The sequence below is a fragment of the Melopsittacus undulatus genome, chromosome 6 (genome assembly GCF_012275295.1).
Source record: "Melopsittacus undulatus isolate bMelUnd1 chromosome 6, bMelUnd1.mat.Z, whole genome shotgun sequence".
NCBI lineage: Eukaryota > Metazoa > Chordata > Aves > Psittaciformes > Psittaculidae > Melopsittacus > Melopsittacus undulatus.
In genome coordinates, this window is record NC_047532.1 from 44,432,027 (window position 1) to 44,444,317 (window position 12,291).

At 37.2% G+C, this 12,291-nt stretch overlaps 1 protein-coding gene across 1 annotated transcript in view; it reads right to left on the reverse strand.

Moving 5' to 3' along the window:
* Positions 1-308: 308 nt before the first annotated feature.
* The window catches only part of PEX5L (peroxisomal biogenesis factor 5 like), a 39,394-nt gene continuing 27,411 nt past the window's right edge, over positions 309-12,291 (reverse strand). Inside the window, exons 7-13 of the mRNA XM_034063949.1 lie at positions 7,466-7,582; positions 5,450-5,593; positions 4,541-4,611; positions 3,157-3,354; positions 1,760-1,925; positions 1,236-1,393; positions 309-513 (exon numbers count right to left, since the gene is read on the reverse strand). Of these exons, the coding sequence (XP_033919840.1) occupies positions 309-513; positions 1,236-1,393; positions 1,760-1,925; positions 3,157-3,354; positions 4,541-4,611; positions 5,450-5,593; positions 7,466-7,582 (1,059 nt within the window). The remainder of the gene's footprint in view (positions 514-1,235; positions 1,394-1,759; positions 1,926-3,156; positions 3,355-4,540; positions 4,612-5,449; positions 5,594-7,465; positions 7,583-12,291) is intronic.

Consider the following 12,291-nt stretch of genomic DNA (forward strand, 5'->3'; position numbering starts at 1 on the left):
TTAATATATTTTTCTTTGTATAGCTGTGTATATATTGAGAGATAGAGCTTGCAGGGGATGAAGATCCTTTAGAAATGGCTACTTCATATAGTTCAGGGCTTTGTCAGATTAGCCACAGCTCATTTCAATCCTTTGAGTTTGAATTTGCGTACAATATTTTGTGCTTTTGAACTTTTCCTTTTTAAGTAATGTCCAAGGGAACTTCCTTACTGATCTACAGCCATAATTTTTTGAAAAATGTGGTCTTGTTGAGATGAGATATAAAAGAGTTCTGTTTCCTAACACAATCAATTTGTGGATACTTTTTATTATGGCTCTAGATTAAAAGCTCTTAACAGAATGTCTAGATCACCCACATTGGCAGCTTGAAATAGTTCTGGCTGGTCCATCATAGATAGAGCAATTCGAAGTGCTGCCCAAATATTGCCTGATAGAGCAGGATGGGGAACCTGTTGTTGATTTCTGCTCTTTCTTTGCAAACAGAGAGCAGTGAGAAAGTTGCTGACAGCCTCTCTGTAGGGAAGAAGACAAAAGAAAGAAGCAATGTAATTTGCTTAACAGCTAGAGTAAAACCTTAGAAAGTTCTATGCTGGACTCAAGTACATTATTTTACAATGTAGTTCATCAGTCTCTTTGTGTTACTCTTTCTCGAGTTTCTTTAAACGGATGTGGTGGCTAGTAATACAGAGCTCGCTCTATTGGTACATCTGGGGATATTGTCTTCATTGCTGTGTAGCTCCCCTTCATCATGTCATCCCCTTTAAGACAGGTGGATTAGGTACCCTGGAATCACCCTCATTCCTGAAGAATGTACTGAAAGTGGTTTTGATGGGATTAACTACCTGAAGCATTTTAACTGAAGCTTCCTTTTGACAGGCTCTTACATTTTCTTCTAGAAAAGCTCTTAAGCACAGGACTGTGTTTAAATGTGGGAACAATACCATTGTTTATAAGAAGAGTACTTGGATTTAGAGCTAAACAAAATATTTAAGCAGCTTGCTGAATGAGGGATTTATTTTCTTTTAATAAAAATTTAATAGTTCTGTTATGTAGAATTTGTGGCTATAAGTATTATTGATTTTTAGTAAAAATAATTACAAATTTTTACAATAGCTGAGATTACAGAGCTATAATCTGATATTTCTTTTTTAATTAGATAGCTCCAGCTAGAAAATGAATTTTCACATTGTAGTTAAGATTCCTCACTTTTTTGTTTGTACGTTTTTGTAACTTACCTATATGCCCCTAGGTTGATGCAGCTTATCCCTAAATTGTATCTGGACCTAATGAAGCCAGGTTGAATTTCTAAAGCACGCGTATAGGCTTCGACAGCTTCTTCGCTTCGATCCCCATTTGCCAAGGTTGCTCCAAGACGGTTCCATAGTGTATAGTCCTGATGAGAAAATGAGTTTTCTATTGTAGGTGTCAAAAAGGCACATAATAGCTCTTTTTTGCTTCTAAGGTGAAGAGGGCTGCAGAAAATAACAGTATCGTATTTTCTCATAATTGACACAGAATATGAGGTTCTCACTCCTGATTACAGGCAACTTTATATAACTAGTACAATCAGAACACAGCTAGAAATGTGACATATATAAATCTGCTTCTAAATGGGACTGTCTTGTAATTAACATTTCTATTTCAGATACTAAAATTTTAATGGCTGAAGTGATATCTCAATATTACCTGAATCAAGAGTGGAGAAAGAAAATGGCCTGTAAAAGCTGAATTCTTACAAATGTAAAAGCATAAAATGTACCTCTGGTCGAACAGTTAAAGCAGCACTAAATGCATCTATTGCTCTGTTAAATTCTCCATTCAGGTGGAAAAGAACTCCAAGTCCTGTCTGCAAGTCAGGGTCTATCATATCACCATTCTGGTGAGCAGCCTCCAGATACAAATCCTTTACTTCTTCAAGTAATGAGCTAGATAAGGGTGAAAAATAACAATATTCAATTTTACAATTCTTTACAAATATTGCAGCATTGATTGCATAGCCAAATGAATTTATAAATCCTTATAGTGGGATTTCTCAAAAAAGATATAATTTGAAAATAAGCTTTGTCACAGCACATATTAACGTCCAGGTGCAGGAATAAAAAAGTTCCCCTATATAATCAAGTCATAGTGCAGCTGTGAACCCAAGTGAGATAACATGAAGGCTTATTAAAGTGTTAAAATTAGATGAGTTTCTTAGATGTGATAGAGTTTTTTAGTGGCAAAAATAGTAGTTATTATAAAGAGGAATAGATCAAGGGACCAGTCAAGACCCCAGAAGAAGCCAAAATTTAAGTCCTCTGTACCCACTGTAGGATTCACAAAACCTTTGCACTGACACCACCAAGTATCAGTGGAATGAAGCCAAAGTAGAACAGCACACATCAGTTAAGCAGAACTTTATGTTTTATTTTTGCTTATACTAAACTGTCTTGTCAGCCCAAGGCTTGTTAGGGATAAGGGCCTGTCTTCAAAATGGCAAGCAGTGAGATAGCCCTGGTGATTTAGTTCTATAAATTATGTTTATGCTTGTAATGACTGTATCATACATCTTGCAATTCAGCAATATTTATTTATCAATCTCATGAAATCATGATGAAGGGCTGCCAACTCATAATTTTGTTTGTTATTTTAAATGGCTGCCAGCTCCCATTACAGTGTGCTAGGCTGAAGTCAAATAAAATGACTACACTATCTCTTTCGTTAGATCCAAAATAGCTTTTAAACAGGTAGATGCTACCTCTAAATATTTTCAGTGAACTGAAGCCATGTCCCACTGGAAAATGGCTGTCATTCCTGGATTCTAGTGGCATGATAGGGATATAGGAAATATGTTTAACAGTAGGGAGAACTCACACATGTAGAGCAGGATACAGAAAGTGATGGGAATTGAGTTTTTAGCTTCTTTGTTAATGTTTTGGTGGTTGTTTTTTGTTGTTTGTTTGTTTGTTTTTTAACTTCCACCAATGGTGTAAGATACATCCTTCAGTTGCTAGACCAATTGTCTTATCTTGGTTCCTTACTCCTGCCAGTAGAGATACTGAGTCTTCCATTGTAAGGAACAGGCTGGATGTCTGCAGAGTAAGGGGAAACAGCATCCACCATCATTTCTAGTAGTGTTGTTAAAATTTCCACCATTGAGATTTCCACTGCATTTACCTTTCATCTGATGCCTTAGACATTCTCCTGGTAAGTGCCGGGGACCCTTTTTTGCTTTTAGCTATATACTTGTATTTTGGATTTTGCTTTATCCAGTTTCTTAGAGCTTGATAGGCTTCTTGTTGATGACCAGTGTTAGTATAACTTACAGCCAGGGCCATCAGAGCTTTTAGGTTGTTCGGCTGTAGTTCCAAGCACCTAAAAGGCAGAAAATAAAAATACATTGAGGTATTTCTCTTAAACAAACATGATTCTTGATTTCTTTCAAAGTAATCTCTGTCAAAAATAAAAAAAAAACACTCAGACAAATAAGATCTACCCAATAATATATTTAAAGAATGGACTTTGTCTTACTTTTCTGTGGTAAGTGCATTATGTGTAGGCATATACACACATGTATGCATGCACATTGCTGTGCATACACACTTATGTATATTAACGTATGCATACAAATTTTGTTTCCATCCTTCTGGTTATGAGTAAATGTAGGTAGGTTCATTTTTATAATACCTGTCTAGTAAATAGAGAAGTGGTTTAAAGTAGTTTGCAGCTATATAAAAAAAGTATTTTGAAGAAAAAATTTCTTCCATCCATATGAATCTTTTCAGTTATGCTGAATTCCCGGTTTTTCTTTTATAAAGCCGGAGACAATCAACTCAGGTGGTCTTTCTATGGTTATATACCATTAACCGAAACCAGAATCTCATCTATTTTGTGAACATCACTCTTGCTTCTTTCAGAATGGTGGGGTTGAGCAAGCCTGAAATCAGGCAACCCCTTGGATTTTTACCCAGGCAAGCTAGTAAGTTACATATTAATAAGTTAGAGTATCCTTAGGTGAAATGGCTTGATGGTTAGCATTGCTAATGCAATTGAATATGGAGATGGTAGCTACTATGGAAAGATAATAATAATGCTGATATTTTGGAAATGACATTTTACATACAAGCATACTGTGATCTTTGCATCTCTATCAGCCTAAAAATGTCGGTTTAGTATTCAGCAGCTGAAGTGAGCTCGTTCCAATTAAAAAACTTCTTAATTAAAGCACAGACTACACAAAAAATTCCAAGTGGCTAGAATATAAAAAGGGTAATTCATTTGTATTAGGCCTAATTCATGTTAATTATAATTGTCATGTAACTTTTCTTTTTGTGCAACTACTTAAATTACTAAATTAAATATTGCACTTATTTAATAAACCAGCAATATTAATCGCTAGTCATCCCTCTGAAGTCACTGGGAATATTTGCATATGTATGTCAGTGCTTTACTTGGTTAAATAAATACTTCATATTACAAGGTAGGTATAATGTTAAATATATATAGGTCTGCGTTACCTAATACTCATCAGACCCCTTATTTAGCAATTATCTTCATCTACCTTTGGAGGGCGACAATGGCTGCCGGCTCATTTTCATTCTCGGCCTGTGTTACACCCAGGAACTGCCAGGCCTGCAAAAATAATCATCATGGTGATATTTTGTTATATATATCCAACTGCAAGCAGATTTACAACTAATATCACTGTTAAGCAGCAGGGTGAATAAAAATAGCGGATCTGTCCAGCACTAGCTACAGATGTTTCCACAGTGTGCATACTAACAGCACAAATCAGTGCAGTTTTGAGTATCTTTGGAACTGATAATATTTATAATGAATGAGTGCAAAGGCATTCTGTCAGTGATCACATGATGATTCCTTAAATTTGAATTACTGTATGTTTTACATATTGCTAGAATTTTATGGAAAACAGGGAAGAACAATTATGAAGTTGTATAGATTTAAAAGAATGGGGATTCTCTCTGCTTTTCATAACACTGGTGGTTAATGTAATGTAGCAATAGATTCAAAGAGACCTAGATATGCTGTAAATATTTTTTGTGTTTCACAGAAAACAGACTTTACATATTTTTTGAAAACATCAATATTTCAGAAATTAATGTAACTTTTAAGGATTTGTCAGCATTCTTGTTAAATAAAAAATGTTCATCTTTTCAATAGCAGTGTTTAAAAGATTGAAAGCATCAAGAAAAGAAGGAAAGGTTTGGAATATTGTATCTTTTGAATGCTTTTAAATGACAACTTGGAAACGATATAATTTCAAAAATAGATTCTCATCTTTTGAAGAGCTCACCTTTCAAGTCATACACTATTTCACAACCACTGTTAGCATTCAGCCTGTTTCAGTCAGTCATGACCAGCAAAGGTTTGGGCCCTGAAATCTCTCTATCATTGCACGCTAAAGGGAGTCCCCTTTTCCTTTATCAATGAAAGGCACATGGGTGAATACCTCTGCATCATTGGGTTCTTGTAGAATAGCAGCTTCCAGGTATAAGATTGTAACCGGCAGGTCACCTTCTTTCATTTTTTTCAGTCCTTCCTCAAAAGCACCAGGCCAGTCTTTGAAGGGATTCTCAGTATGAAAATAATAACCCTGGAGAAGAGAGATAATGGACCCATGATGAAGCACAGTAGCAAGGAATGGCATCTCTGTAAAATTAAATGACTCACAATTTCCCAACTGAATGTAAATATGCTTCGTTCTATGAAAATAATATGAACCCCCATCCTTGAAATGTCACTGACAAAAAGTGTAAAACCCTAGCATCACTGGACATTTATGTTTCTGCTCTCTTCATTTTTACTTTAGCTCTGTAGCAATACTTACGGGTACTCATGTTGGGCTCTCCTGCGCTCATCAAAGATAATGACATGAACTCCCACTGCCTGCAATAACCAGAACTGAACCTAGCATGAGCCTGACCCAGATTGGTGGTGAAAAGCATGCACCAAGCAGTGGACTCCCTGCAGTGCTTGTAACCTGATTCTGTTCAGTTCATACTCTGAAATCTTCAGTTAACCTTGAAGATACAGAAGAGTGTTGGAAACACCTGAGTTTTAGTATTTCTTTAAGTTTTGCCTTGCTGCTGCAGTGTAAGTGGTGTATGCTAATATCAGCTACACAGTAAAAATCAAATTACCGATCAAGTTACCAGCCCTGTTTAGTATCTTTGTCGGTGACATGGACAATGGGATTGAGTGCACACTCAGCAAGTTTGCCGATGACATCAAGCTGTGTGGTTCGGTTGATACGCTGGAGGGATATGATGAGAGGGACCTGGACGTGCTTGAGAGGTGGGTCAATGCCAACCTCATGAAGTTCAGCCATGACAAGTGCAAGGTCCTACACCTGGGTTGGAGCAATCCCAGGCACAGCTACAGGTTGGGCAGAGGAGATTCAGAGCAGCCCTGAGGAGAAGGACTTGGGGGTGCTGGTCGATGAGAAAATGAACATGAGCCAGCTACAGTGTGCTTTTGCAGCCCAGAAAGCCAACTGTATCCTGGGCTTCATCAAAAGGAGTGTGACCAGCAGGTCAAAGGAGGTGATCCTGCCCCTCTGTTCTTGTGAGACCTTACATGGAGTATTGTGTGCAGTTCTGGTGTCCTCAACATAAAAAGGCCATGGAACTGTTGGAACAACTCCAGAGGAGGGCCACGAGGATGATCAGGGGACTGGAGCACCTCCCATATGAAGACAGGTTGAGAAAGTTGGGGCTGTTCAGCCTGGAGAAGAGAAGGCTGCATGGAGACCTCATAGCAACCTTCCAGTATCTGAAGGGGGCCTACAGGGATGCTGGGGACGGACTGTTCATTAGGGAGTGTAGTGACAGGACAAGGGGTAATGGGTTGAAACTTAAACAGCAGAGGTTTAGATTAGATATAAGGAAGAAATTCTTTACTGTAAGGGTGGTGAGGCAGTGGAATGGGTTGCCCAGGGAGGTTGTGAATGCTCCATCCCTGGCAGTGTTCAAGGCCAGGTTGGATGAAACCTTGGGTGACATGGTTTAGTGTGAGGTGTCCCTGCCCATGGCAGGGGGGTTGGAACTCGATGATCTTAAGGTCCTTTTCAACCCTAACTATTCTATGATTCTAAATTAAAACATATGATGGAGGGAATGAAGAAGAGAGGCAGAATCTCATAATTTCTGTACTCAACAGTGTTTGAATGTGCCAATTGAGGTTTTCTTATTTGGTGCTTTTCCTTAAGTGCCCATCTTCAAAAGTGCCTATAATCTAGCAGTTTGCTTTGTGATTCTTCCAGCTGAATTCTGGCAGTGTACAAGTCTAAATTTGTTCTCACTATGATAAGGTTTTTTTAATCTAGCCCACTCCCAGACAGTCAAGGAGAATGAGTTCTGTTGGGCAAAATTAGCTTCTGTGTCCAAAGAGTTTTCTTGGGTTGCCTTGAATAGCTGAGACTCATCTCCAAGTTTCACAGGAAGGATATTAAAAACATTTGTGTTACCTTCTCAATGGTTGAGATGGTGACTTGTCCTGGTGCTTCCTGGTTCTCTGAAATCCAGTTTCTGCGAGCCATTTCTTCCCATTCTGCTTGCATTTTATCCCAAAACTCTGTGTCTGACTAGAAGAAAAAGAGGAAAAAAAAAAAGGGAAGAAATGAACAAGAAAACTTTAAAATAAAATGGTAAGCTTTTAATTTTTTTCTACCAGTGGTCAGAGTCTGGCAATTCTGCTGAGCAATATTAATTCTATTACTAATCATACTGACTGAAATACTACAGCTCGTATTTGGAATTCCATAGTTAAACTTCCTCTTTTGTATTGGAATGCATTTCATCAGCAGAAACTCTTTATCTCAGAGACAGTGTATGTGCTGTTTGAAACAGGATTTGCAGCAGTTTACACTGCACCTTACTGACGCTAACAGCAAGTTATTACATAAAATGTAAAGGAAATGAATGCTACTTTTCCCTCCACCCCCCCCCCCCCAAAAAAAAATTAACTAATCATTTATTTATGTTAAAGAATAACAATGGGTAAAATAATTTAAAAGAGAACAAGCATCCCATTTTGGTACATTAAGCTTCATTTTCAATTATGTAAAAGGGTAATGTTAAAGCTGAAACAGAGGGTGTTTGCACAAGAGAATTAATGCAAATGGGGTTTTTTGACATGGAGAAATCTTAATATTACCTCATATACTATTCTGGTGAGAGGAGTCTATAAGAGGACCTAAAGTTTACCGTAAGATTAACATTACTCTCAAAGATGAGGGAAAATGCATATACAAGAGAAACAGAAATGACAGAATGAGATTTAGGAATAAGGGAACTACGACAGCTCCTAGAAAATGATACCAAGAAATAGAACTGGGATTTAAAAAAAAAAAAAAAAAAACAAAAGGGGGAGAATCCCAAGTTAAGGTGCTGTGTTTTTAGCCTCCACACATCAGTCAGAATCCCTGAAAAACAGTTCTATAGCAGAATGTATGTTCAGCACTATGAACCTTTGCAATGTTCTTCAGTTCCTAGAAGGTCATGGCCAGAACTTCAGTGAACTGACACTATGCAGGGCACAGTTTCTCAACTTACTTATGTTAGAGAGAGCAGTACAAATAATTCTATTGAGGTTCAGTCAGAACTATTTGAGAGTGAGTTGCTAATCAAAATAAATTGAAGGTCGTATAAATCGGCGCAGATATTTTTGTCTGCATCTTCTTTACAAAACTTATCACTTTGCCACTGCTCCATAGCCAGTCATGATTTGCAGAAAACAGAGCTTAGTCTGTGATTGCATTGCTTGTTACAACCCTCCTTAGGTACTTGGAAAAAGGAAAGTACACACTATTACTACCAAAATGTCATAATGTGCCTCCTGATATCCAGCACTTTGCTCCAGGAGACTCAGAAATATCTGAATTCGGCAATTACTGGATCTGTGAAAGTACCTGCTATGTTCTTCTGTGGATTAGGAAACAAATGTGAATCATTCACTCCTACAGAGGAAATTTCACTCTTTGTTGTTAGAGTGAACAGAACTTGACAACTCTGTTAAATGACAACTTCCAAGGTTTCAAAATTTGCTTTTATTCCAAATTTGAAGGAAATAGTGTCTTAGAAATAGTTGAGGAATTGTGCAGAAATGTCCATTTAGGGTTTGAAAAGGATAGGATAATGAATCAGATCACTCCCTCTTTTACTCATATCAGCCATGACCAGAGGCACCTGAGTCCATTAAACTACCTTGTTCAACAGATGTCTCTATCAACTGTTTTGCATTCAGTGCAAATCTGCACTGCCCTGAATAAGAAATTACTTGACCATGTTTTTACTGGCAGTAATTTTGAGATTCAGGAGGAGGTAAAGGACTGGAATTTTCCCTTTCCTACAGATTAATGTTAGTAACACTACTGAAAAATAATTAGTAATGCCTTCTGTGTCTTACAGGATTAATGATATTTCTATAAGTATATATATAATGTTTATATTAGACTTTTTGCTTGTATTTTTCCCCACAATAATCCCTTATGAATCAGTGGTTTGATTCATATAGGTACAGGATGGACCTAAATCCCCCTGCTTTCATTTTGAAGAAATTCAAAAGTACCAGTTTTGGGTAAAACACAGCTAATTATTAGCAAGATTACATTAAAACATATCTGATACAGCAGCGGCATTTGGAAAACACATTTCTGCAGATTGTAAGCAAGCATGAAAGTGGTTTCAAGTCTTAAATTCAGATTTAGCTGCTTAATTACATTTTTATAATTTACAGAAAAGTTCACTATGTGCATGCTCCACTTAAAAAGCTAACAAATTACTATGAATTCAAGTAGCCATACTTAATGTCTATCTATAGTGAGCGAAAGGGGGAGAGAAAATATAATGGGGAGAAGACATGATTTACTAGAATGTGTCTCAGTGCATCATATGCCACTTGGACACAGACCAGGACCCAGCCACTAATTTGCAAATATAAGCGAAGCTTTGCTTGCTTATGTCCCAGCTATAGTTTTCTAAGTACACTGAGAATGTGGGGTTTCCAAAACCGGTATGGCAGAGCTGCACTGAGCAACTGGATCATGTCCAATTACGGGACCTGGTAAAATGCTATAATATTGCAGTGGCCAATAGTAGTGTCAATATCAGAGCTGTTTAATTTCCTTGAGGAAGAGGACTGTAAATATCACACAGGCTTTGTTTAAAGGGATATGTCTGTTTCAGCTGTCCTTAGTAGTAATTTATTCAGTGACTTCAGTGGCACGAGGGTTAAATGAATGAGTGTGTCAGAAAATCTGGCTTTGGATCAAGACCCCTAGATCTAATTTTAATTCTATTTGCTATTTGACTGGTGCCAGTTATCTCATTTCAATGTTTCTGCTACCTTAATGCTGGCAAATTAGACTCATAGAATCATAGAATAGTTAGGGTTGGAAAGGACCTTAAGATCATCTAGTTCCAACCCCCCTGCTATGGGCAGGGACACCTCACACTAAACCAAACATGTCACCCAAGGCTTCATCCAACCTGGCCTTGAACGCTGCCAGGGATGGAGCACTCACAACTTGCTTGGGCAACTCATTCCAGTACCTCACCACCCTAACAGTAAAGAATTTCTTATATCCAATCTAAACTTCCCCTGTTTAAATTTTAACCCCTTACCCCTTGTCCTGTCAACTAAGATGTTGAACAAGACCGGTCCCAATACCGATCCCTGAGGGATTATTTTGAACATACTGAAAGTTTTCAGACCAGTTGAACACATTTAACATAGCAGTTAAGTGGAATGACAAGCAGGAAAAATGTTCATACCATCTCACTACTTCCAAGCAGAAAATTCTGCATTTTGTCAGAGACGCTATTTTTATTATTAGTATTTAAAAACATGCTGAAGCAGTTAAACAATGTGAAGCAAAATATTTCCAGGCTGTTTTCTTCCTATGATACAAAGAAAGGTGGTTGTGTGAGGTGGTGTACTTTCTGAATATTGCTAGCTGATTTCTAAATTTACCTATTTTTATAACATTTACAGTAGAATTTTGCCTGTCCTGTACTGCCAAAAATTAATTTGCAGTGTTCCTTCCTGATGAATGCAGAGGAAAGGAAGGTTCTATGGTTGTTCTTTCTTTGAATTACTGCATCAACATACTCTTCAATGTGAAAGACATAGTAGGTTAAATTTATGTGCTAACATAAGATTTCCTTAGCGGATATCTTCTCAAAACAAAATTTTAAATATGCCTTTTTAGTGAAGTTTAGAGATAGAATGTATATCAAGGCAAAGGTTCCCATTGTGATTTGAGACTACCAGGTAAACACATCTGAATACTTAAGCTCCTATGTCCCCATTTAATGTGTGCTTTGGGAAATTTTAGGCACATCCAAAAGGGATGTTGAAATAGTGACGCAGGAATACCATAGATACAGAAAGTATTCTAATTGGTATTCATGGGAACCACAAAGCTGATGATTCTGGACTATGTTTTCCTAGTATAGAATAAATTAATCCCATCTTCTTCCTACTATTGTCTCATAACTCAGCTGTAATATGTCTCATGCTTCTAACAGTATAGTATACAGCAGATGGCTCTTGTGGCATGGTGGTGTAAATAAAATGATGCTGAGAAGGACAGCTCAAAATTTCTTTTGCGTAAGCTCACAAAACAGTGCTGCATCTGCAATTTCATCTCTACATCAAGGAACTGTGGAGTAAAAAAATATCAAAATTGCTTTTTTTTTCCATCTGACACATTTCTCAGTTGGAAGTTTTTTGCACTTTCTTGTTTTTTTATTTAACTTGTTACCAATAGGATGGTGGATGATAAAAATAATTTTAACAGAATATAGGTACAGGATAGACCTGAATCCAGAATTCAGAAGTACTAATGTTTGGTAAAACAGTTAGTTATTAGAAAGATTACATTAAAGCATAATTGGTATGGCACTGACACTTGGAAATCACGAAGGCTTTAGGCTATCTGTGCTTCCCTCGTGTATAGCAAAGGGATGATGCAAAAATCAAATAATCCGGTTTCTAGAATGACAGAAAAGTTATCAAAGTCTGCAAACACCCAATCACCCTCTTGTGTAAAAAGCTGATTTACTTACCTCTTTATTCTTAAAAAATTCCCCAATAGCATAGGCATCTTTAAACCTTCTTATGGAAGAATTACCTCACAGATCTACATTAATCTCAAAGTTTGACATGTTAAAACCATTCCCAAAGCTCTAAAGTGAATACTGGGTGGAGGATAAAGTTTGGTGTCTTCATTTACTGAATTGTTAATTAATTCCTTTCGAACTAGGCCACAAAGAACCTGAGATTTGCTTC